At 37.5% G+C, this 26,624-nt stretch overlaps 3 protein-coding genes across 4 annotated transcripts; all 3 read right to left on the reverse strand.

Moving 5' to 3' along the window:
• Positions 1-284: 284 nt before the first annotated feature.
• Positions 285-3,609, reverse strand: LOC103477898 (sialic acid-binding Ig-like lectin 12). The gene is made up of 6 exons (XM_008431233.3): positions 3,528-3,609; positions 2,801-2,924; positions 2,077-2,469; positions 1,508-1,825; positions 751-853; positions 285-660 (listed from the first exon to the last, which is right to left on the reverse strand). Exons 2-6 carry the CDS (start codon positions 2,844-2,846, stop codon positions 564-566), a joined length of 957 nt encoding a protein of 318 aa, XP_008429455.1. The 5' UTR covers positions 2,847-2,924; positions 3,528-3,609; the 3' UTR covers positions 285-563.
• Positions 3,610-5,449: 1,840 nt separating this feature from the next.
• Positions 5,450-9,493, reverse strand: LOC103477897 (sialic acid-binding Ig-like lectin 14). 2 transcript variants are annotated; one of them, XR_014091374.1, is made up of 7 exons: positions 9,274-9,493; positions 8,579-8,702; positions 8,148-8,249; positions 7,857-8,049; positions 7,307-7,624; positions 5,721-5,823; positions 5,450-5,629 (listed from the first exon to the last, which is right to left on the reverse strand). XR_014091374.1 is itself a non-coding variant. In XM_081616825.1 (6 exons), exons 2-6 carry the CDS (start codon positions 8,622-8,624, stop codon positions 5,491-5,493), a joined length of 999 nt encoding a protein of 332 aa, XP_081472951.1. In that variant the 5' UTR covers positions 8,625-8,702; positions 9,274-9,492; the 3' UTR covers positions 5,450-5,490. The 2 variants fall into 2 exon arrangements, 1 of the variants encoding a protein (XP_081472951.1); XM_081616825.1 differs by having other exon boundaries at positions 7,857-8,249; positions 9,274-9,492.
• Positions 9,494-10,863: 1,370 nt separating this feature from the next.
• Positions 10,864-25,985, reverse strand: LOC103477895 (uncharacterized). Its single transcript, XM_081597346.1, has 15 exons — positions 25,875-25,985; positions 25,038-25,154; positions 24,821-24,897; positions 24,228-24,617; positions 23,782-24,099; positions 23,351-23,602; positions 22,907-23,173; positions 21,597-21,696; positions 21,441-21,507; positions 19,114-19,210; positions 13,658-14,062; positions 12,107-12,424; positions 11,713-11,988; positions 11,337-11,445; positions 10,864-11,245 (listed from the first exon to the last, which is right to left on the reverse strand). Exons 3-15 carry the CDS (start codon positions 24,855-24,857, stop codon positions 11,140-11,142), a joined length of 2,742 nt encoding a protein of 913 aa, XP_081453472.1. The 5' UTR covers positions 24,858-24,897; positions 25,038-25,154; positions 25,875-25,985; the 3' UTR covers positions 10,864-11,139.
• Positions 25,986-26,624: the final 639 nt, after the last annotated feature.

The raw sequence follows: 26,624 nt of genomic DNA on the forward strand, positions 1-26,624 counted from the left end.
TGGCAAACTAGAGGAATTTTATTCTATATGCTTATGGAAAGTGTTCACATCCATGGCTAACAGCTGTCTCACTTGAATGTGTGCACTCTTTATCTAAAATGATTGTTCCTTCCTTTAAGGAAGGTTAAGGTAGTCATATTAGAGGAAGTGAATGTTTTTTTTTTCTTTATGCAAGAAAGATGTGTATGTGCGCAACTCGGCTCAGTGTCTTCAAAGCAGAGCAGATCCCAGTGGGGTGATGGTCTGTTTTCCGTACTGGCGAGAAATAAACTGACCAACATAGATCTCTCTCATCCATCTTTATTTAATGAAGAACTGCACTCCAGAAAAACAAACCTATGCAATTCATCATTCTTGTTATAGTATATGATATATCTTATTCTTCTTATCCAGAGACTGTTACTATTTCTTTGTATTTAGAAATTATGGATCAAATCATTTTTTATTTTCTAGAAAACATAAATCTACCCTTCTATTGCATGTAAAATACTAGGATTGATTTAAAAAAATACATATGGTTTTCTTTAACTAAGATCCAAGTGAGAGCGATCTCTGGAGACATGTTAGCCTGGTCGTTGGACATACTTTGCTGATGTATCATGTTTTTGCAGAGACCTATAAGTTTGATCTTCAGTGAATTTTGGTATTTCTCTTGTTTTGCTTTGAAGAAAAGAAACACGTTATTTTAACTGTATGCCCATATACTGTAATTTGGTCTGAAAAGCATGAAATAAACATCACGTAACTTACCAAAGGTAACAAATGTAGATCATACACGAAACATGCACACTGAATGAAATACCAGTAATGACCCAGGGAATAACTACCATGGCAGAATCACGTTTCTCCTGAGCTGTAAAATGACAGAAATACATGTGCATTGGGTTTTCTGTGGAGCGGAGTTTGAATGAAGGGTTAGGATAGTTTTGATAGAAGCTTAAAAAGTCGATTTGAGATTAACTCAAACCTAATTTAAAATGTAATGTTTTGATATCTGAATCTGCACAAATATTACAAAATTATACATAAAGCACACTGATCTTTCTGATCTGAAAAGAGGAAAGTAACGCGCCAGAGATGAGGAAGTTGTACCTTCTTCTGACAGCTCTCGATGCACCATTAGGATTTCTTTGACTTCCCAAATTTCAGTGCTGCTAAATCATTTAACACTGATGTTGCCAGGGTTTCGTAAGATAAACGTTTGCTGTTGACAGTGTGATTTGACACTATGTTGACAACAGAGTATTCCTCGTGTCTGGCAGATTACTCTGTCGTCAACATAATAGAGGCCATGTGATGGTGGGTGAAGTAAACCCCTCACTGATACATACACAGGTTAAGACCTTTGCATGTTACACACACCCAGAACCTTTCAGGATTTTTGCTAACACTGAAAGCACATGTGTTGGTAACATATCTTATAGCTGTGGTATAGATATTTTACACTTCATATTTATAGAATTGGAAGAAATACATTGAATCTCACTGAGATAAAGAACATACTTACAGCTTATGTTCAGAAAAACTGACTCTACTCTGGTTATGTTACCAGGGAAGCTGACATTACAGATTATATTGGTGTTGTTGTGATCAGCTGAAGTGTTAAAGGTCAGAGTTGAACTGTATCTCTTTGTGACAGCAGTCAGATTCTCAGTTTTTAAAGCAGTAATGTTTCCTTTGATGAAAGAGTCTTTCCTTCCTTTTCCTCTCCATATCCAGGTGATGTTAGGAGGAGACCCAGAGCAGAGACCAGGAGCAGTGCAGGTCAGAGTGACCTGCTGTCCCTCAGTCAGTGGAACCATCACGGAGAGCGTTTGGTTCAGACCTGATGGAAACAGTTCACTGAATGAAAACTCATAAAACCAGTGAGTTTTATTATCTTAAATTTGATGAGACAGATTGAAAACTAGATGATGTCTTACACTTGGAAAAACAAAATGAAAAATGTACTTTTGTCAAAAATAAACTTTTATAATCTTATCTCAGACAGAAATAAAAAAAAGTAAAAAGAAAAATATTTTTATCATGTTTAGAAATATGATGTGACATTATACTGAAGTTTTTTTGTTCCCCTACCTGTTACTGATAGTGTTGTTTTTTCCTTATATGTAAATACATCTTTTGTTTCGTTTCCCTCAACTCGGACCTGATAGCTTCCAGAATCAGATACGTTGAGATCATTGATTATGATGCCGCAGTTCTTCTGAGCCAAATCTGGTTCCATCAGTGACACTCGACCTTCGAACCCAGCCTTAATGTTTTCCTTGTTCTTGTCAGAGTGAAATATAATCTCAGGATGGTAACATCTGTCATTATCACATTTATACCAAATAATACGTGCGGGTGCAAAGAGAACTGTGAAAGCACATGGTATCACAGAACAGAGTCCAGCTTCTGCTCTTATTTCACCCTCATTGAAAGCAACACAGTAACCAGCCTTTTCACAGGTTTCTTTCCATTGCAATGCATCTGTTAATAAGAAAAATAATTAAACTCAGGATTTGTTAAAAAAAAATATTTCAATGAAATTAAACATTGTCAAAGTAGTGATAGTTTCTTGCCAATGTTTATACAAAAAAGATTCTATTTGTAAGGCTTTTAAACATTAACCATTAATTTTTCCTTGAGAGATCTGCACATAATAAATACATTGTAATAATTTGCAAATTTGTGAAACAAACATATACACTTGAGGGACTTGCTATAAATATTGTAGCAAACAACTGTGAGTACATATACATTTAGTGTATTTAATTTTAGTACTGATTCATGTTCATAAATGAGAGGATTCATACATTACCATTGTTAGAAGGGAGAGACACGATTAACCAGATGAAAACAAACATTCTGATTTGAAGCTTGAAACCTTCAGTTCATTCAAACGGAAGAAACTTTTATCCAGAAGTTTCAGAAAAAAACTGAAACTGAAGCAGAATTCAGACATAACATCATACATACAATGCAACATTTCTTTACTGGATTTCATTTCACTATTGCTGCACTTCATGAATGTTTTAGATAAAGTTTTGCAACCTAATTATGACTTTACATCTTTTCAGTAAAGACAAATAAATGTGACTGTAAATAATTAAAATGTGTATTTATCAGAATTTATGTACTGCACACCTCTGTGGCATTATAGGTTTGAATTGATATTTAACTTTGTTCAGCAAGAAAGTACTAATTTTTCTCTTTAACTCTCCCAAACCCACCCACACACATGAACATTAAATTATTTTGTTCATCAGTCTGATGAGAGCTAAAGCCTTGTTTGTTGCATTCTTTTATTTTGAGGAACGCTATTAAAACAAGAGCGACAGTGATCGCCTCCGCTGACCAGCCGTTACGGTGCTAAATTGCCGTTGGCTCTTCTCACAAATATTTACAATATATGTGAAAAAAGAAATATTTACAATATAAATCAAAGAATTGTTCACACAAAACTTCCACACATATATCTCGCCACTCCAGCTCACTTTCTCCACAAGACACCGTCAACACAAATAGCATTTCGCATTGAGATTTACCTGTTAAAACAAGAGCGACAGCGAGCGCCTCCTCTGACCAGCCGTTACTGTGCTAAATTGCCGTTGGCTCGCTGAGTCAGGAGTGCTGCTCACTGTGCTCTATGGGCCCACTGGTGGCGAACCGTTGTAACTGCAGTACAGCCCATCTCAAGAAAAAGATTTGATTAAGGATATGGAAAGCTTTGGCAACAGTATTTTTTATGCTTTTACATTGCAGTTATTATAGTGCTCCAAGTCTACCATTTTGATTACAGTAGCTCCTTATTTAGGGGAAAATAAATGAATCCATATTTGTAGAGACATTTGATTATCTTTACACAAATGCGTATATATGAATATTTATATTTGTAATCATTATATTGTTCATTTCATTCAGCAAGAAAGTACTGTTTATCAGTTTAATGTGGGGTAAAGCATTGCATTAGTCAAAGTTTTATTTACCTGTTTCGTCTTCTTCAGTGAATCTCTTCAATGAAGGTGAAACTGCTTTCTTGTCTTCTTCCTATATTTCTTCCTGTTTCTGCACCATTAAGAATGGGGAAGTTGGTTTGTAAGTATGTTGTTGCTTTGCACTTTTTCTGTGGCTAAGGCTACTTAGCAAATTTTATAACGTTGTTGTTATGCGTTTAAATTCACAGACATATAACTTAGTGGTCTAACATTTGCATTTAGCTTCTTATTTGAGGTAGAAATCAATAAATGAATATTTGAGGAATCATGCGAGTTTGATCGTTCTCAGTGGACTTTGCATTTTTTTCTTGTGTTCCTTTGAAGAAAAGAAATACATTGTTATTGCAAATATACAGCCTATATAGAATAATTGGGCCTGGGAACACAACATCAACATAATGTGATTTATCAAATGGGCCATATGAAGATCAGCTTCACTTTTGTCAGACTGGCCCAGGGAAGCTGTGGCTACAATGTATTTATGAATGGATGAGTGAGTGAAGTGTGTGTGGAACACTTTTGGACCATCTGGACTACAGGCCATTGACTAAGCTTCAGTGCATGCTGGAGTATCCGTCCCACCCCATGCACCACTCTCACAGCACTGAGCAGCTCCTTTAGTGCCCGGCTGTGGCTCTCTAAGTGCGTGAAGAAAAGATACCGCAGGTCTTTCCTTCCGGCCGCCATCAGACTGCACAACACCCGCTGCTCTCAGTAGTTCACTTCTCTCCACTACAAGCAATAAACCTGGAATTTATTTATTTATATTTCATACAATACTGTTTCAGTATTTCTATATTCACTTGTATTTTTTTGTATAGATTTTTATATTGGTTCTGCTCTGTCCTCTGTACTGCTGTAACAATGTAAATGTCCCCACTGCAGGATTAATAAAGGAATATCTTATCTTATTTATAAGCACACAACTGCAAAGATGTCCACTTTACTTTAAGTAAAGGATCATTGCAAAATAGAGTGTTGAGTCCTCTGCTGCTCATTGCGTTTTCGCATGACTTTTCAGCAGCAACTGCAGGTAATCAAGCTGGACTGGCGAGAAATAAACTGACCAACCATAGATCTCTCTAATCCATCTTTATTTAATGAAGAACTGCACTCCAGAAAAACAAACATGCAATTCATTGTTATATGATATATCTGATTCTTAACTAGAGACAGTTACTATTTCTTTGTATTTAGCAATTGTGGATCAAATAATTCTGCGACAGACTGGCGACCTGTCCAGGGTGTACCCTGCCTCTCGCCCGGTACGCTAGCTGGAAATAGGCACCAGCACCCCTCCCGACCCCACTGAGGGACAAGGGTGTAAGAAAATGGATAGATGGATGGATGGATAGAATAATTTTTTATTTTCTAGAAAACATAAATTCACTCTTTTATTGCATGTAAAATGCTAAAATTGAAAAAAAAAAAAAAAAAATATATATATATATATATATATATATATATATATATATATATATATATATATATATATATATACATATGGTTTTCTTTATGTATCCAAGTAATAGCGACCTCTGGAGACATAGCGTGGTCGTTGGACAATAACATCAGACTCTTCTGATGTATTATGTTTTTGCAGATACCTATACGTTTGATCTTCAGTGAGTTTTGGTTTTGTTCTTGTTTTGCTTTGAAGAAAAGAGACACGTTATTTCAACTGTGTAGCCCATATACTGTAATTTGGTCTGAAAAGCATGAAATAAACATTATGTAACTTACCAAAGGTGATAAATGTAGGTGAAACAGAAAACATGTGCAATGAGTGAAACACCACCAATGACCCAGGGAAAAATTACCGAGACAGTAACACGTCTCTGATAAGCTGTAAAATGACAGAAATACATGTGAATTGGGGTTTCTGTGGAGCAGTTTGAATGAAGGGTTTGAATAGTTTTGATAGAAGCTTATAAAGTTGATTTGAGATTAATTCAAACATAATTTAAAATGTAATGTTTTGTTTCAATATCTGAATCTGCCCAAACATTACAAAATTATACATAAAGCACACTGTTTCTAATCTAAAAAGAGGAAATTAACATGCCAGACACAAGGAAGTTGTACCGTATTTTCCGAACTATAAGGCGCACCTAAAAACCTTCAATTTCCTCTAAAGCCCACAGTGCGCCTTATAATCCGGTGCGCCTTATATATGGACCAATATTGAGCCACAACAGGTCTAGCAACTACGGTAAGCAGCCACCGACTTCATTTTCCCAGTAGAAGAGGAAGCACGCGGTGGATGCTGGGATAGTTGTCAGAACGCTGGTTTGTTAATAAAGTTTGACTGACCTGTCTACCTACCGACCTGATAATCAGGTGTCTGCAGGTCATTTAGCATCAATTTCTCCACCAACAAGCTGTGCGCGAACGGAGAAGGGTGACCATCGTCCGGTCATGCCCCGGCCCAGGAAGGCTCTCCTCGCAGACCCAAGTTGGACTGTTTTGTTGAGATTCTTTATGTCAACAAAGTAGCTTTAGACATTCATCCGGGGTGCTTCGACTAAGGTTACCAAGGGACCAGCCCCTATACATTTAAAGCCTGGGAGGCGGGGGAAGAGAGACGGAGACTGCGGAAGCAGCGTGTTGGTTGGTCTGTTACCCAGAAAGCAGTTGGGCACAATATCGCAACACTGTGAGTGAAACAATGACTGGTGCAGCCTACTATATAAAGTACTCAGGGACAACAATTTTTTATTATTACATATCCACATTTGTAGAGTACGGAACAAATCATGTCCCGTACGGGACGGGTGGCAACCGTACCTGTAGAGTCTATTGTATGCGCCTTATAATGCGGTGCGCCTTATATATGAAAAAAGTTTTAAAATAGGCTATTCATTGAAGGTGCGCCTTATAATCCGGTGTGTCTTATAGTGCGGAAAATACGGTACCTTCTTCTGACAGCTCTCGATGCACCAATAGGATTTCTTTGACTTCCCAATTTTCATTGCTGCTAAATCATTCAACGCTGATGTTGCCAGGGTTTCTAAGATAAACTTTTGCTGTTGACAGTGTGGTTTGACACTATGTTGACAACAGAGTATTCCTCGTGTCTGGCAGATTACTCTGTCATCAACATAATAGTGGCCATGTGATGGTGGGTGAAGTAAACCCCTCACTGATACATACACAGGTTAAGACCTTTGCATGTTGCACACACCCAGAACCTTTCAGGATTTTTGCCAACACTGAAAGCACATGTGTTGGTAAAATATCTTATAGCTGTGGTATAGATATTTTACACTTCATATTTATAGAATTGGAAGAAATACATTGAATCTCACTGAGATAAAGAACATACTTACAACTTATGTTCAGAGAAACTGACACTTCTCTGGTTATGTTACCAGGGAAGCTGACCTTACAGATTACATTGGTGTTGTTGTGATCAGCTGAAGGGTTAAAGGTCAGAGTTGAACTGTATCTCTTTTTGACACCAGTCAGATTCTCAGTTTTTAAAGCAGTAATGTTTCCTTTGATGTGAGAGTCTTCCTCTCCTTTTCCTATCCACATCCAGGTGATGTTAAGAGGAGACCCAGAGCAGAGACCAGGAGCAGTGCAGGTCAGAGTGGCCTGCTGTCCCTCAGTCAGTGGAACCATCACAGAGGGCTTTTGGTTCAGACCTGATGGAAACAGTTCACTGAATGAAAACTCATAAAACCAGTGAGTTTTATTATCACAGATTGAAAACTAGATGATGTCTTACACTTGGAAAAACAAAACGAAAAATTGACTTGTCAAAAATAAACTTTTACAATCTTATCTCAGAGGTGTAAAAAAAGTAAAAAGAAAAATATTTTTATCATGTTTAGAAATATGATGTGACATTATACTGAAGTTTTTTTGTTTCCCTACCTGTTACTGACAGTGTTGTTTTTTCCTTATATGTAAATACATCTTTTGTTTCTTCTCCCTCAACTCGGACCCGATAGCTTCCAGAATCAGATTCTTTGAGATCATTGATTATGATGCTGCAGTTCTTCTGAGCCACATCTGGTTCCATCAGTGACACTCGACCTTTGAACCCAGCCTTAATGTTTTCCTTGATCTTGACAGAGTGAAATATATGCTCAGGATAGTAACAATTGTCAGTATCACATATTAACCAAATAATACGTTCGGGTGCAAAGGGAACTGTGAAAGCACATGGTATCACAGCACAGAGTCCAGCTTCTGCTCTTATTTCGTCCTTTTTGAAAGTAACACAGAAACCGTCCTTTTCACAGGTTTCTTTCAATTCCAATGCATCTGTTAGTAAGAAAAATAATTAAACTCAGGATTTGTTAAAAAAATATTTCAATGAAATGAAACATTGTCAAAGTAGTGATAGTTTTTTGTCAATGTTTATACAATCCAGATTCTATTCATAAGGTTTTTAAACATTAACCATTATTTTTTCCTTGAGTGATCTGCACATAATAAATACATTGTAATAATTTGCAAATTTGTGAAACAAACATACACACTTGAAGGACTTGCTATAAATATTGTAGCAAGCAAATGTGAGTACATATACATTTAGTGTATTTAATTTTAGTACTGATTCATGTTCATAAATGAGAGGATTCATACATTACCATTGTTAGAAGGGAGAGACACGATTAACCAGATGAAAACAAACATTCTGATTTGAAGCTTGAAACCTTCAGTTCATTCAAACGGAAGAAACTTTTATCCAGAAGTTTCAGAAAAATACTGAAACTGAAGCAGAATTCAGACATAACATCATACATACAATGCAACATTTCTTTACTGGATTTCATTTCACTATTGCTGCACTTTATGATATTTTTTAGATAAAGTTTGGATAAAGTTTTGCTAATTATGACTTTACATCTTTTTAGTAAAGACAAATAAATGTGACTGTAAATAATTAAAATTTGTAATCATCAGGAGAATTTATCTTTGTTCAGCAAGAAAGTACTAATTTTTCTCTTTAACTCTCCCAAACCCACCCACACACATGAACATTAAATTATTTTGTTCATCAGTCTGATGAGAGCTAAAGCCTTGTTTGTTGCATTCTTTTATTTTGAGGAACGCTATTAAAACAAGAGCGACAGTGATCGCCTCCGCTGACCAGCCGTTACGGTGCTAAATTGCCGTTGGCTCTTTTCACAAACAAATATTTACAATATGTGAAAAAAGAAATATTTACAATATAAATCAAAGAATTGTTCACACAAATCTTCCACACATATATCTCGCCACTCCAGCTCACTTCCCCCACAAGACACCGTCAACACAAATAGCATTTCGCATTGAGATTTACCTGTTAAAACAAGAGCGACAGCGAGCGCCTCCTCTGACCAGCCGTTACTGTGCTAAATTGCCGTTGGCTCGCTGAGTCAGGAGTGCTGCTCACTGTGCTCTATGGGCCCACTGGTGGCGAACCGTTGTAATTGCAGTACAGCCCATCTCAGCAAGAGATGTCCATCCATCCATCCATCCGTCCACCCATTTTCTTTACACCCTTGTCCCTTAGTGGGGTCGGGAGGGTTGCTGGTGCCTATCTCCAGCTAACGCTCCGGGCGAGAGGCGGGGTCACCCTGGACAGGTCGCCAGTCTGTCGCAGGTCAACACAGAGACACACAACCATGCACACACACACTCACACCTAGGGGCAATTTGGAGAGGCCAGGTAAACTGACAGTCATGTTTTTGAGCTGTGGGAGGAAACCGGAGTACCCGGAGAAAACCCACGCACAGGGAGAACATGCAAACTCCATGCAGAAAGACACTGCAGCTGAATACAGCAGCGACTGTGGCAGTTACTATGCTGCTAAGTTATAAAATCAGGTTTTCAAAAACAAAATAGAGAGTGAGAGAGAGAGAAAAAGGTAAGAGTGTCAATGAGTGGAGGTGAAACACAAACATTAAGCCAGGTAATAGCTGTAAAAATGTTTGGTTCACTAAAGTATTTAATTTATTCCTGAGCAGATGGATTTGACTGATTAAAGTAAAGCCTTCAAACGTAACAGTTTTACTTAACTGTAATATGTCTTACTTCCTGAGATCTGGGGAGTATTTGAAAATGAATAATTTGCTTACATTCCTTGCTATACATGTTTAAACATTTTAGAATTAGACAAACATATTTCTTTTTTACTATGGAACAGCCTTTATTATAAAAGTTGAAGAATAATACAGAAATAAAGAGTAAAAAAAACAAACTTTGAGTCCGTTTTTTTTCCTTCGGCACTCTGTCCTTCACGTTGTCACGGTTGCTAAGCAACAGGCTAGGCAGTTAGCCGAAGGCTACAGCTTCTCTCTTCTGGTCGTCCATATTCGTGGCCTTCGAAGGACCCGTATTATATTATAACTTATATAAAAGAAGTCAATAGAGTTTCATTTACAATCTTTGTGTCATGTGGTAGAGCTCGGCTGGTGAGAGAAAAAGTAGCTCTTGGTCTCAAAAAGTTTGGGCATGACAACAAATGATTAAATAAAAAAGATATTTTGTGAAAATAAAATATAAAAAATATATATTTGATTTCAATTGCCCAACCTAAGAGAGGAAAAGGGCAAAGTAACTGCAAATAAATTAGCAAACTGTAGAGGAATTTTATACTGTATGCTTATTGAAAGTCTTCACACCTATGGCTAACGGCTGTCTCACTTGAATGTAAGCACTCTATCTAAAATGTTTGTTCCTTCCTACTAAAAGGAGTACTAAAAGGGTATGTAGTACTAAAAGGGTTTTAAGGAAGGTTAAGGAAGTCATATTAGAGGAAGTGAATGTGTTTTTTTTTTCTTTCTGCAAGAAAGAAGACGTGTATGTGTGCAACTCGACTCTGTCTTCAAAGCAGAGCAGATCGCCATGTGATGGTGGGTGAAGGCAAATTAACTGACCAACCACAGATCTCTCTCATTCATCTTTATTTAATGAAGAACTGCACTCCAGAAAAAACAAACCTTTGCAATTCATCATTCTTGTTATAGTATATGATATATCTTATTCTTATCCAGAGACAGTTACTATTTCTTTGTATTTAGAAATTATGGATCAAATATTGTTTTATTTTCTAGAAAACATAAATTCACTCTTCTATTGCATGTAAAATTCTAAAATTGATTAAAAAAATATATATAATTTTCTTTATGTAAGATCCAAGTGAGAGCGATCTTTGGAGACATGTTAGCCTGGTCGTTGGACAATAACATCATACTCTGCTGATGTATCACGTTTTTGCAGAGACACATAAGTTTGATCTTCAGTGAGTTTTGTTTTTTTTCTTGTGTTCCTTTGAAGAAAAGAAACACGTTATTTCAACTGTATAGCCCATATACTGTAATTTGGCCTGAAAAGCATGAAATAAACATCATGTAACTTACCAAAGGTGCCAAATGTAGATTATGCAGAAAACATGCACACAGAGTGAAACACCACCAATGGCCCAGGGAAGAACTCCAATTAAAGAAACACAATGTTTCTCATGATCAGCTGTAAAATGACAGAAATACATGTGAATTGGGCTTTCTGTGGAGCAGAATTTGAATGAAAGGTTTATATACATCTGAGTTAAGGAAGCTTAAAAAGTTGACATGAGATTAACTCAAACATAATTTAAAATGTAAAGTTTTGTTTTGATATCTGAATCTGCCCAAACATTACAAAATTATACATAAAGCACACTGTTTCTGATCTAAATGAACATGGAGGAAAAAGAGGAAAGAAATATGCCAGATACACGTTCAAAGGAAGTTGTACCTTCTTCTGACAGCTCTCGATGCACCATTAGGTCTTTTTTGACTTCCCAATTTTCATTGCTGCTAAAACATTCAACACTGATGTTGCCAGGGTTTCTAAGAGACAGGGTGCTGTTGACAGTGTGGTTTGACACTATGTGGACGACAGAGTACTCAGTGTGGTCCTTTAGTAGAGGCCATGTGATGGTGGGTGAAGGAAACCCCTCACTGATACATACACAGGTTAAGACCTCTGAATGTTGCACACACCCAGAACCTTTCAGGATTTTTGCCAACACTGAAAGCACATGTGTTGGTAACATATCTTATAGCTGTGGTATAAATATTTTACACTTCATATTTATAGAATTGGAAAAAAAAACATTGGATCTCACTAAGATAAAGAACATACTTACAGCTTATGTTCAGAGAAAGAGTCTCCTCTATGGTTATGCCACTTGTGAAGCTGACCTTACAGGTTACATTGGTGTTGTGGTGCTTAGCTGAAGGTTTAAAGGTCAGAGTTGAGCTGTGTCTCTGTGTGACAGCAGTCAGATTGTCGGTTTTTAAAGCAGGCGTGCTTCCAGTGATGTGATAGTCCTCTGTTTTTCCTCTCCACATCCAGGTGATGTTAGGAGGAGACCCAGAGCAGAGACCAGGAGCAGTGCAGGTCAGAGTGGCCTGCTGTCCCTCAGTCAGTGGAGAAATCTTCAGTGAGGGCCTCTGGTTTAGAGCTGATGAAGACATGGTTGGTAAATAAAATCAATAGGCAATATAATCACGTATTTAAATTTAGATGGAAGAAATATATTTTATAGCAATAACGTATTGAGCATGTTTAACTCAATATTAATGCAGTTTCTATGGTCTGCTAGTAGAGGTCAACGACGGCAGTTTCTTGTGAATTTTTAGATACAGAGACTTAACCCTCCTGTTATGTTGCGGGTCAAATTGAGCCGTTTCAAAGTTTAAAAATATTTAAAAAATAGTTGCAAGTATTTTTATTGCATGAAACTTTTTCTATTTGTCTTAATAGGTGATCTCTACATATAAATTGAAAATTTATTCATTTTACACATTTGCAACCCCCCCTGGGTCTACTTGTTACATCGATACTGTTCGGGTCAATTTGACCCGGCAGTCAAGTTAAAGGGCAAAAAAAGATTAAAAATGTCCAATTCTGTTTGTTTCCTTACAGCTATGAACCTTATTTCACCACACACACACAAACACAACACAACACACCACACACACACACGCAGACACACACAAACCCACTTTCTCCCTACTCTCTTTACTTCACAATGAACTGCGAGAAAGCAGGTGTTCATACAACTTTTGACGGGAACCTATTCTGTTCCCGTGGGTAAACTCCACCCACACTGAGTGGACACTCAGTAGAAGTGGAGGAAAACATAAATACTCTCTGCATGACTCATTTATCTTGATTTTAATTGGCTGGTCAATTTGACCCGGAACAGTATGTGTGTCTCAAATTCAATTATAAAGATCACCCTTTGAAAAAAAAAAATTTAATGTAATATAAAAAAATTTACCAAAGATCACTTTCAAGGAAATTATTGTTTTTTTGTGTCTAGGTTTTTTTCAGTGGACATAAAAAATGTAAATCCCATTTTTTATGTCCAAATGAGTAATTAAGTAAGTTGTCGTCATTAATCCTTAATTTCTGAGAAATAAAAAACATAATTGCACAAATTTTGATTGAGATGGTTAGTATTAGAGTTAATAATCAGATAAAAAAATGTTTTGGAGGAATTTTTTGGTTCCTGACACTATTGCATGATAAAACACTGCCCAGGTCAAATTGACCCACGAAAATTATTGCTATAGGCTACCTCAGAAACGAACATAACAGGAAGGTTTAAAAAAAATTTGAAACATAAAATAAATGTATGCACATCAATAAATCAACAAACTGAAGTTGCTTTTGAGGTTGAGTTTCCTACCTTTAACAGAGAGAATTGTTCTTGAAGGGAACGTTACTCCATCTGCCGTTCCATAGTAAAAACCATTAACTCTGAGCTGATATGATCCAGAATCAGATGTGCTGAGGTCATTGATCATGATGCTGCAGTTCCCCTGACTCACATCAGGATCCAACAGTAAAACCCGTCCTAGAAATTCTGATGGAACCTTGTTACGATTTATGTGAAATACTATATCAGAATCACCACATCTCCTTTTCAATGGCTCACATTTAAACCAGACAATATTTTTTGGTGTAAATTCATAAGCAGTGGTGAAGAAACATGGTATCACAACACACAGTCCAGCTTCGGCTGTTATTTCTCCGTCATTGAGAGTAATGCAGTATTCACTGTTACAGTCCGGTTTTCCAAGGGCTGATTCAACTGTTAATGTGAAGGAAAAGATAGTTATATATTTGTTTTTGTGATAATTGTGACATCTGCTTTGCAAACTGAGGCTATTTCCATCTAACTAATAATTTTTATTAGTGCAGTAACAAACAAACTGTGTAACAGTGTCAGGATTATAAGTTTTTAAAAACTTGACAGGAATAAACAAACATTTCATGATTACATTCATCAGCAAAACAAATTGATTTAATATCATAGTAAAACATTGTCACATAAAAACTGCTTTAAGCACTACATAATAAAAACAAGAACATGCTCCTCATACCTGTGTTTTTGGTGGAACCCCACAAAAAGAAGAGCAACGTCATCCAGAAGACGGTAAACATGGTTTGATTCTTTCGCGGTTACTCTCCTGTTCCTTCAGTGCAACATGAACATTTAAAATGCAGAAATGGATTCAGCGGGAAGTTCAGTCTTGAAATGCCAAAATATAGCAATACAGGATGTGACTTTTATTACTCAGTTATACCATTGAGACATTTTATCATGAGGAGTGGCTCCTTCTGGCAGACAGATAAATTAAGACAGATCTTTACATTAGTTAAAAGTATAATTAAAACAATTTACTAATGCAGTAGTCTTTAGAATCCTAATTCATGCAACATTCACTGGAACCAACAGTCTTAATCAGTATGATTTTAACCAAGGATTGTTAAGACTTGAGCTGATGGAACCTTATGATTTGTGAAATATTATATGTCAGAGTTGCCACACCTCTATTTCCATGATTCACATTTGAACAAGACAATATTTTTTGGTGTAAATCCATCAGTAGTGGTGAAGGAACATGGCATCACAACACACAGTCCAGCTTTGGTTGTTATTACCCCCTCATTGAGAGTAATGCAGAATCAGTTTTAACAGAATGGTCTTCTGAGAGCTGATTCAGCTGACAAATGCAGGGATATATATTTTTACTAATGACACTGATTTTTAACAACTTAAAGGACCATTTGTATCAACTCATTAGTACCTCAGTTGTAATAAATTAATCCCCCGTTTACCTTTTGTCTTCCTAAATGTATTACCCATTCCTTCCAGTTGAGGGAGCTCCAGTTCCAGAGCTGTATCCCACCTTCCCACCATGTGTTTAAGGCTAACTGGGACATCATCTTCAAAATTCGTAAACCATTACGGTGAACAAAAGTTCATCTAACAAGTGCATATTTTTCCTCATAAAGACTTGATCAAGAAATATTTTTCTTTAGTTTGCTAGAGAAACCTCTTTGGGACAACTTATACACTTAAAAACTCACTGACTCCTTTTAGGACATAAATTGTCTGGTTGCTCCAACATCTGATCTATCAAACCACATGCCACCGTCTATCTTTGATTAACTGACTCACCTTGGACTACTTAGTTTTTTCCATCTCCACTGCAGCAATTCTGGTTATAATAGTAAGTCTATTATTCAACAAGTGTCTTGATAGCGTCTTCTTCTTAATGACTGTAAGATGGCCAGTTTGAGATGCCAAACATGACAGAATCAGCTGTAATTCTGAAAATAATGTTGTTTAGGTGACTGTTAAACCCACATGATGAGCAATGGAGGGAAATTGCCAACACTGCAGGGTGGATTCAGAAAGTCTTCATCCTTTACAGTTGTTTTTCCAACAACCAGAGGTTTCCTTTGTGTCTGTGGATGTCAGTTGTTTTGTCAGAAGTCTCACTTGTACTTAATATGAGTTGGTATCTAACTCCATGTTAGTTGGTATCTAACATGTGGAGTGGTATGGTGAGATATTCAACAAGCATTTTGTCAATAGTTGAGCTCTTGTATACTTGAGCTGTAATAAGCTCCATCATGTAGCCATTCCCACGCATTATAGTGTGTCAACATTGATTTCCTATTTTAATAATCCTTTATCACACATTTTTGTGCTAATGACATGCATTCTGTTTCTGCATTGTTTGCCTTGTTGTAGTTAATGATTCAAAGATTTTAAGAAAGATTAAGTAATAATTGCATGTCAACTGTTTAAAAATTGTATTCAAATTCTTCCCGGGTGAATTTATGACAGTTCACTAGCACATTTGGGTTTTGTTGATTTTTTTCTGTCATAAAGTTGAGACCCAGAGCAGATCAACAAATATTACATGTACTTTGTGTTTTAGTTTCATTTATATACGATCATCTCAATAGTGTCTCAGTGTTAGAAACAGATAGAATGAGCAATGCATCCAGTCGGTATTCACTGATCAAAGCTTCACCTCACCATGGATACCAAGACAAGTCACACCCACATGAAAAATGATCGAACAAACCAGAAGCTGCTTTATTTAAAAGCCAAATCATTCACTTTATTTTAGCTGAAACTGAAAATATATAAAATATTTTGACTGTCCATTGCTTTGAGCACAGCAGTTTCTTTATGTTAGCGGTAGGCTGCCCTCTGCTGGCTGTCACTAAAAGCTATGCAAGTGTTTTGTTTTGTATGCATGCTTAACAAGCATCTTGCATCTTTTTTGTTCTTAAAACCTCATCCACTTTTACATGTATTGGTGATGCTCATATATTGTACACATAACCACAGGCTTGCATCATGTACAATTTTTCATTGACCATCTTTATACCACATCCAAAAATCATTAAATAATTTAATTAAATTTGATATAAAATGGTAATAAAAAAATTTAATAAAGCAAAATAACTAAAAACAAATGCTGGTCAGTCAGAGGGCATCGCTAGATTACAGAACAAAACCATAAAACATTATTGTTTATACATTTGATGTACACAAAATCAACAATCACACCTCAAATTGTTAAAACATAAATACAATTCACCCTTACAAAAGTAATAAATGATATCTATCTTCTTTTAATAAATTCTGACACATTTAAGTGATTTGTTTTTAATTGCTAAATTATGTAGAAATTGCTTTATAAAAACAGCCTTTTTGCATCCCTTTAATAAATACAATTTAATTTCTTTTAGCTTGCCACAAAGTCCTTTTCATAGTGTAAATAGACAGCACAATTAATGGAAATTAGGATTCCTATCAAAATATGTCATTTTTTTCACTTCTTTATGTCATAGATTACATACCAACATCGGTGAAAGTAGTTTTAAATTCTTGGGGGTACTATGACAAAAAAAAAAAAATATATATATATATATTTCTGCGCAGTATCTTGCATGTGCGTAGAACTGCACATTTCTGGACTGAGATGTCTGATGTTGTTCCTGGGATCTGTTTGAGCCACTGCTCCAGTTTGGGGGTGACTGCCCTGAGGGCCCCGATGACCACAGGCACCACTGTGGTCTTCACCTTCCAGGTCTTTTCCAGTTCCTCCCTGAGGCCCTGGTATTTCTCCGGTTTCTCGTGCTCCTTTTTCCTGATGTTGTAATCACTTGGTATTGCTACATCCACCACAACGGCTTTCCTCTGTTCTTTATCCACCACCACAATGTCCGGTTGGTTCGCTATTACCATCCTGTCTGTCTGGATCTGGAAGTCCCACAGGATCTTAGCTCTGTCGTTTTCTACCACCTTTGGGGGTGTTCCCCACTTTGATCTTCCAGTCCATATTCTGCACAGATGTTCCTGTACACTATGCCCGCCACTTGGTTATGTCGTTCCATGTACACTTTCCCTGCCAGCATCTTGCACCCTGCTGTTATGTGCTGGACTGTCTCAGGGGCCTCCTTGCACAACCTACACCTTGGGTCTTGTCTGGTGTGGTAGATCTGAGCCTCTATTGCTCTGGTGTTTAGGGCCTGTTCCTGTGCAGCCAGGATGAGAGCCTCTGTGCTGTCCTTGAGTCCAGCTTTTTCCAGCCATTGGTCAGATTTCCTGATATCAGCCACTTCAGTTTTGTCGACGGTACATCCCATGTAGGGGCTTGTCCTCCCATGATGGTACCTCCAGCACCTCATCCTCTGTTCCCCATTGTCTGAGACATTTATTGAGCACATTGTCTGTTGAGACCTTGTCTTTGGTGTATTTATGGATCTTGGATGTTTCATCCTGGACAGTGGCTCTCACACTCACTAGTCCTCTGCCTCCTTCCTTACAGCTTGTATACAGTCTCAGATGTTGGATTTGGGGTGGAACCCTCCATGCATGGTTAGTAGCTTTATTTCACTGTCATTTGTGAATGTTAGAACCTCATTTTCAACAGTGGAGCTATAAAGGTTGAAAAAGGTTATTATTTTGGAGAAAACATCAATAATTCTACTAAATATAAGGGAAAAAAATTAGTTTGATAAAGGAAAAGCCTCTCAGACTTTGAGCCAGACAGCACCAAACAATTTTTTTACATTAGATAATTAATTTAATTTAACATAATTATTGTGGCAGAAGCCATTTTGTTTGTTAGATATTTAATGAAACGTATTTACCGTGTTTGATGTTTGTTGTAAATGACTTGTACTCACAAAGAACGAGGTAGAAACAATAATTACTGAGATTATTATTTTTGTTATGTCATTAATTTGAACTCGTTTTGTTGATTTTTGTTGTTCTTTTATAAAGCGAGCCAGAGGGGGACGTGCTGCTCTCAGCCTCCTGGCGGCGTTCAGTTTGTCACCTGATGCCGAGATCGACTCAAAACCTTCCGGGATCCACCTGTTGCACCGCTGCTTTAGCAAAGCACGAACAGTTCAGAAACAATATGAAATGGGAAAAAAGTTATTTATGAACTGATTAAGTCGTTTTTTAGATTGCTCTTGAAAAACTAATCAGTCGCGGCTGCACAGTGAACCCATTGATGTTTTACAGCCGCTCCCCTTTCTTGCAGGTACTGCGTACCCCCGCTAAATCTTTTAGGGGTACGCAGTACCCTGCCGTCCCCCCTTACTTTCACTCCTGTATACCAAATAAAAAAAAATAGGGTTAATAAAAAATCTTTGACTCCAAACACAGCCTCCTTAAAGTTTAATGTTTTGTTGTCGTTATCATCCTCATACTTCTTGTCTTCAGCCTCATTTCTTTTGTTTCTGAATTTCTGCGTACTCCGTCTCTTTCTCCTTTCGGTTTTCTTCCTTTTCGTGACGCCTGTTAAGCTTGGAGTGATCAATTGTTCGATACACTGTTGAGTTCAGGGGACAAGGCTCCCTTCGCTGCTCCTTGTTGGACTTCAAACTGAGCCTTGTTCACTGATTGACCACTACAACTCTGAAAGATACAAAAACGAATGGCATTACATTATTGCTGAAACAATAAACTTTTTCTCTAATCAGATAGAAATCTGTGAATTTTCAGTCTCTGCCAGATATTCTGTCATATGTCATTTATAAAGGATTGAGCTGAAGTCACGGCCTAACAAGAACAGAAGAAATAAGGAGAAAATATAGCTTCTTTTTATTCTACTCTTTTATGTATTATATATGTAAAGTTTTGAAGGGTGTTGTTCAAAATTTTCATTTTTGTTTAATAACTAATGACAAATCAATCTTTCATTCAAAGTAAGATTTGAGTGTCTGTTTGAAATGCAACTGTGCTGCCTTTGAAATCAGACAGTTACACCTGCTGCAGCTTTTGCAATTTTTCTTTCCTATATACCTCAGTCATGTCTTCTACAGGTCCTTCTCAAAAAATTAGCATATTGTGATAAAGTTCATTATTTTCTATAATGTAATGATAAAAATTAAACTGTCATATATGTTAGATTCATTGCACACCAACTGAAATATTTCAGGTCTTTAATTGTTTTAATATTGATGATTTTGGCATACAGCTCATGAAAACCCAAAATCCCCGTCTAAAAAAATTAGCATATTTCATCCGACCAATAAAAGAAAAGTGTTTTAATACCACAAAAGTCAACCTTCAAATAATTATGTTCAGTTATGCACTCAATACTTGGTCAGGAATTCTTTTGCAGCCTTCAATGTGGCATGGAGGCAATCAGCCTGTGGCTCTGCTGAGGTTTAATGGAGGCCCAGGATGTTTCGATGGCCTTAAGCTCATCCAGAGTTTTGGGTCTTGCGTCTCTCAACTTTCTCTTCACAATATCCCACAGATTCTCTATGGGGTTCAGGTCAGGAGAGTTGGCAGGCCAATTGAGCACAGTAACACCATGGTCAGTAATACCAGTGGTTTTGGCACTGTGAGCAGGTGCCAGGTTGTGCTGAAAAATTTAATCTTCATCTCAATAATGTTTTTCTACAGATGGAAGCATGAAATGCTCCAAAACCTCCTGATAGCTGCTGCATTGACCCTGCCCTTGATAAAACACAGTAGACCAACACCAGCAGCTGACATGGCTCCCCAGACCATCACTGACTGTGGGTACTTGACACTGGACTTCTGGCCTTTTGGCATTTCCTTCTCCCCAGTCTTCCTCCAGACTCTGGCACCTTGATTTCCGAATGACATGCAAAATTTGCTTTCATCCGAAAAAAGTACTTTGGACCACTGAGCAACAGTCCAGTGCGGCTTCTCTGTAGCCCAGGTCAGGCGCTTCTGCTGCTGTTTCTGGTTAATCAGTGACTTGACCAGCACCTGTAGCCCATTTCCTGCACACGTCTGTGCACAGTGGCTCTGGATGTTTCTACTCCAGACTCAGTCCACTGCTTCCACAGGTCCCCCAAGGTCTGGAATCGGTCCTTCTCCACAATCTTCCTCAGAGTTCGGTCATCTCTTCTCGTTGTGCAGCGTTTTCTGCCACACTTTATCCTTCCCACTGACTTCCCACTGAGGTGCCTTGATACAGCACTCTGGGAACAGCCTATTCGTTCAGAAATGTCTTTCTGTGTCTTACCCTCTTGCTTGAGGGCGTCAATGATGGCCTTCTGGACAGCAGTCAGGTCGGCAGTCTTACCCATGATTGCAGTTTTGAGTTATGAACCAGGCTGGGAGTTTTAAAAAGCCTCAGGAATCTTTTGCAGGTGTTTAGAGTTACTTTGTTGATTCAGATGATGAGGTTAACTGCTCGTTCAGAGAACCTTTTCATGATATGCTAATTTTTTGAGACAGGGATTTTGGGTTTTCATGAGCTGTATGCCAAAAATCATCAATATTAAAACAATAAAAAACCTGAAATATTTCAGTTGGTGTGCAATGAATCTAACATATATGACAGTTTAATTTTTATCATTACATTATGGAAAATAATGAACTTTATCACAATATGCACATTTTTTGAGAAGGACCTTTATATGGATATACTAATTAAGTCTTTTTAACCTGCACTTTGGGAACCAGATTTATGAAAATGCACAATTCTCCTTAAATGCTATTGGAGGCCTTTAAATGGACATATGATTTACTGCTGGAGATTCTTAGTTTTAACCCAGACAAATCCTTGAAAATCTATGAAAAATATTTATTTATCATTAGGCCTTGCTCAAATTTCCTTTGGCAAAAACCCCCAACAACATTTCACATTTTAAAAGCAGCTTACCTGTGGATCATCTGGAGGGATAGTTTCAAGAGTTTTAACCGAATTTCCAGACTTCTTCAATTTTTTTCTGTGAAAAAATATATTTACTCAGCTAAAGCTTAATATGTTTATGCTGACTTTGCATGCTAACAAGATCAATGAACAGAGTTAATATACCTGTAATATTTCATGGCAATAACAGAAAGAAGGATAAAAATAATTCCCCCGATAAAAACGACAATGAGGATTTCCATCCAGGGAACTGTTGAAGACTCATCTGAGAAAAAGACAAAACAAAATTAAGATAAAGTGTAACTATCAGGTTCGCCCATACAAAGATCTTCAGGCAAAGTCATTCCATTTTTAATAAAATGTTAAAAATATACATACTTCTCACAAAACCTGCATTTATATGTCATAACTCCTTGAAATACGTTTTCAATCATCTTTTGGCAAACTACATTTTAATGTATTTTTCACCTTTCCACACAGGGGGACAACATGCTATTGGATTTAAAACAGCATGTTGCACATTAATAATGTAACTTTGAGGGAAAACTATTAAATTTTGTTCAGTGGCCATAAATTTGACCATTTTCTAACACAATTTTGCTTGACTGATTAACTTGTTTCTGACTTTTTAATCTTGTTCTCTATATGATGCTGTCATATCTATCCACATATTAAGCTCTTTGCATTCTCATACTGGCACTGTATCTTAGTTCTGATTGATATTCTTTGGCACTGTAACTTTGCACCATTCTCATTAGACTCAGATGTTGGCTCCACCTGCCTTTCTGTTGATGTTTATGTCTTGTGTTGAGCTTAAACTAAGATAAAAAAAAAATTGATACTCACAAATAATGTGAAAACATATTACAATATTAATGGAGTATTTTAGTTAGAAAAAAAACTGAGTTATAGCCTAATACCGCAACTAGCAAGGCAGTCTCTTCTCTGACTGGACAATCTGATGGGCTGGGCAAAAGCACAGCTGTCTGCAATCCATCCTTACATATAAGCATAGGTTCAACATATAGTCGTTTCCGGAACAGTTAGTTCTGGTCCACTTGTTTCCCAAATTAAAAAATGAGAAAATCTTGAAAGATTACTTGAAGTATTACAGTTTTCTCTGCCGTAAGTTTCTGCTCCCATCAGCTTCACTACCTACAGTCTTGGCACCCAAACGTTGACAAAAATAATCAGATAGATTTATTTATATTTTCATTATATGCTAACAACTTTTTTTTTAAACTGTAGGCAAGATTTCCCTGAGGTATTTTGCTTTTCTGCTCACATAGAAGCAGATATTTGTGAACTTTCACAAGCTGCCCAGTGGGTGGCAGTAACAGGAATAACATACTAGAGAACAAAAAGCGGCTAAAGTGAAATTAAACCATCAAAACTCATGTAATCTACCCTCTCATGCATATAAATGATTAAAAGTTGCACAAAAGTGTCACCTGTAAAAGTGTGGCTTCATTTACCTGGTGGGTTTTGAATTGTGAATTTTTTGTCTTTTTCTCCGATTTCATTGCTGCTGAAACATTTAACGCTGATGTTTTCATGGCTTTTGACGGTGTGTGTAACAGTGCTGTAGACAGCTTGTCCTGACACTGTGACAAAGTTGTTAGTGTGGTCCAAAGGCAGTGACCAATTTACGGTGGGTAGAGGGAACCCCTCACTGATACACACACAGGTCAGCAGCTCCGACTTGAGCACACATTCAGAAGTGTTTAGGATCCCTGAAAACCCTGTAAACACAAAAAATGTGCATTCTCAGTAATAAAGGAGAAGTTCAAAACATCACCTGCTGTTAGTAGTGAAACCTTTGATGGCAAAAATGTGGAAAAGAGGAAAAAAAAGAGTTCTTGTTTTGTCAGTATTGAAACAAACTACTAAAGGATGACTGAATGACGGATTATACTTACAAGTTACTGTGACATTAATTTCTTCTGTCCGAGTGTTATTCAGGTGTTTTGCTGTACAAATGTAAAGCCCAGCATCTTCTCTGATTGCATTGGTGATATAGTAAGAGGCATTTACTTTCTGCAGAACTTTTCCATTTAATTTTCTTGAAAACTTGATTTCTGAAGGAGGGAAGCTGTCTGCACTGCAGGTCAGATTAAGATCATGTCCCTCCTTGACGCTTGTTCTACCTGAGATCTGAGGTTTTCTTGCATCTGTGGAGCACAGTTTAAGAGAAACTGTGAGACTTAAAAAGTACAAAGCAGTACAATACAAATTTTAAACACAATTTCTGCTTTTAACTGCAGAGCAGGTAACTTTGTTGCTTTATTAAAAGATCTGAATTGCAACTATATTCAGCACAATGCCATGCTCTTTATATTTAACTACTCACAGGTCACATTCAGAGTTTCCTCCTGCACAGTTGTGCCAGCAGTGAAGTTGACCTCGCAGCTGAGTTTGGTGTTGTGGTGCTCCGCTTTAGGGTTAAAGGTCAGTGTTGAACTGTGTCTCTGTGTGAAAGCAGTGAGATTCTCAGTTTTTAAGGCAGTTGTGTTTCCTATTATGTGAGAGTCGTTCTCTCCTTTTCCTCTCCACATCCAGGTGATGTTAGGAGGAGACCCAGAGCAGAGACCAGGAGCAGTGCAGGTTAGAGTGGCCTGCTGTCCCTCAGTCAGTGGAGGAATCATCACTGAGGGCTTTTGGTTCAGATCTGATGAAAACACAGATCACAGGTGGAATCATTTCAAAAACTCCCTTTTTGATTGAGTTACACAGAAATTCTCGAGGATTCTTTGAGCAGAAGTCGTAATACACCACAGAAAGAAAAGATTGTCCTACCTGAGACAGAAACGCTGGTTTTTTTCTTGTATGAAAATCCATCAGGTTTTCCATCCACTTTCCCATTCACTCTGAAGTGATAGTATCCAGAATCCGACTCAGTGAGATCATTGATCACGATGCTACAGTTCCTCTGACCCACATCAGGCTCCAACAACGACACTCTTCCTTTAAACCCACCGTCAGTAACTTTAACGTTGTCAGAGTTAAATACATGTGACTGTTTCTCATCTCTGTCTTTGTGCCAAACCATATGTGTAAGGTTAAATTGTTCATCGGTTCTGAAAGAACATGGTATCACAACACAGAGTCCAGCCTGTCCTGTTACTTCTGTGATAAGAGTAATGCAGAAGTCCTTCTCACAGGACTCTTCCGCCAAAACCAATGCACCTGTCAGCCAAAGATTACATATTATCTTTCATTGGTTTGTTTACGACTAACTTCAATAAGACAGATATGTAGAATCTCAGAAATATGCAAAGAAATACTTTATTATTTCTTCATTGTGAATTTCATTTTCCCAGTAAACTAAAATGAAATACAACATATTTTAATTTAATTAAAACTTGATCATTTGAAAGTGGATGTTTTACCTGATAAAAACACGATTGCCCAGGCAAGAAGAAACATGTTGAAATATTAAACTGGTTTCTCCACAGGATACAGTTTACTGCAGCGTCAGAATAAAAGCAAATCCAACATTAGGTCTGAATGACTCTTACAAAACTTTGGAGTTTAATAAAGCGTACGTCTCTCTGAAATAGTTTAAAATGTTGTAACATTATTCCCATCAAATTGAATGTTGTTTACCTGCGTTGCCTTGTCCACAGCCTGGCTTCACTGCACTGACCCATATCTGTGTAAGCTGGAGTTTTTTAAGTTCTCCATGAAGTTTCTAGATGCTAAATTGTTGTTTCAGCTTGCTGTCTTCAGAAAAGGGAAGTAATTGTTGACACTAATGCAACACATCTTCATTACTTTGACTTTAATGACCTTTTATCAAGTAAAACATGTATTTTCTGTCTAGGATGGGGTTGAAAATGTCAATCTTTTGTCATTTTAAGTGTTGCAAATGATCTCTTTTACCACCTGATATTTGCATGCCCTCTTTTAAATAAACGAAGTGTGTTAAACAACAAAGGACTCAAGCAAAATTATTATCTCTTCGTCATTTCCCCATTTTAACAGCAAATCAGTATCTTGTGAGGAACTGAAAGATATTTGAAAGAAATGTGACTGTAAATAATTAAAATTTGTAATCATCAGGAGAATTTATCTTTGTTCAGCAAGAAAGTACTGATTTTTCTATTTAACTCTCCCAAACCCACCCACACACATGAACATTAAATTATTTTGTTCATCAGTCTGATGAGAGCTAAAGCCTTGTTTGTTGCATTCTTTTATTTTGAGGAACGCTATTAAAACAAGAGCGACAGTGATCGCCTCCGCTGACCAGCCGTTACGGTGCTAAATTGCCGTTGGCTCTTTTCACAAACAAATATTCACAATATATGTGAAAAAAGAAATATTTACAATATGAATCAAATAATTGTTCACACAAAACTTCCACACATATATCTCGCCACTCCAGCTCACTTCCCCCACAAGACACCGTCAACACAAATAGCATTTCGCATTGAGATTTACCTGTTAAAACAAGAGCGACAGCGAGCGCCTCCTCTGACCAGCCGTTACTGTGCTAAATTGCCGTTGGCTCGCTGAGTCAGGAGTGCTGCTCACTGTGCTCTATGGGCCCACTGGTGGCGAACCGTTGTAATTGCAGTACAGCCCATCTCAGCAAGAGATGTCCATCCATCCATCCATCCGTCCACCCATTTTCTTTACACCCTTGTCCCTTAGTGGGGTCGGGAGGGTTGCTGGTGCCCATCTCCAGCTAACGCTCCGGGCGAGAGGCGGGGTCACCCTGGACAGGTCGCCAGTCTGTCGCAGGTCAACACAGAGACACACAACCATGCACACACACACTCACACCTAGGGGCAATTTGGAGAGGCCAGGTAAACTGACAGTCATGTTTTTGAGCTGTGGGAGGAAACCGGAGTACCCGGAGAAAACCCACGCACAGGGAGAACATGCAAACTCCATGCAGAAAGACACTGCAGCTGAATACAACAGCGACTGTGGCAGTTACTATGCTGCTAAGTTATAAAATCAGGTTTTCAAAAACAAAATAGAGAGTGAGAGAGAGAGAAAAAGGTAAGAGTGTCAATGAGTGGAGGTGAAACACAAACATTAAGCCAGGTAATAGCTGTAAAAATGTTTGGTTCACTAAAGTATTGAATTTATTCCTGAGCAAATGGATTTGACTGATTAAAGTAAAGCCTTCAAACGTAACAGTTTTACTTAACTGTAATATGTCTTACTTCCTGAGATCTGGA

Source organism: Poecilia reticulata, chromosome 16, assembly GCF_904066995.2.
Source record: "Poecilia reticulata chromosome 16, P_reticulata-male-v2, whole genome shotgun sequence".
Taxonomy (NCBI): domain Eukaryota; kingdom Metazoa; phylum Chordata; class Actinopteri; order Cyprinodontiformes; family Poeciliidae; genus Poecilia; species Poecilia reticulata.

Coding starts and splice junctions, on each gene's coding strand:
- LOC103477898 (XM_008431233.3), bottom strand. CDS start 2,846: ATGTTTGTTTTCATCTGGTTAATCGTGTCTCTCCCTTCTAACAATG. Junction 2,470..2,800: donor GTCTCTCCCTTCTAACAATG/GTAATGTATGAA, acceptor TCTTATTAACAG/ATGCATTGCAATGGAAAGAA. Junction 661..750: donor ATCTACATTTGTTACCTTTG/GTAAGTTACGTG, acceptor TTTTCTTCAAAG/CAAAACAAGAGAAATACCAA.
- LOC103477897 (XM_081616825.1), bottom strand. CDS start 8,624: ATGTTTGTTTTCATCTGGTTAATCGTGTCTCTCCCTTCTAACAATG. Junction 5,824..7,306: donor AGTTTCTCTGAACATAAGTT/GTAAGTATGTTC, acceptor GTCATTTTACAG/CTTATCAGAGACGTGTTACT. Junction 5,630..5,720: donor ACCTACATTTATCACCTTTG/GTAAGTTACATA, acceptor TTTTCTTCAAAG/CAAAACAAGAACAAAACCAA.
- LOC103477895 (XM_081597346.1), bottom strand. CDS start 24,857: ATGTTTCTTCTTGCCTGGGCAATCGTGTTTTTATCAG. Junction 23,603..23,781: donor GGAAACTCTGAATGTGACCT/GTGAGTAGTTAA, acceptor TGTGCTCCACAG/ATGCAAGAAAACCTCAGATC. Junction 11,246..11,336: donor ATCTACATTTGGCACCTTTG/GTAAGTTACATG, acceptor TTTTCTTCAAAG/GAACACAAGAAAAAAAACAA.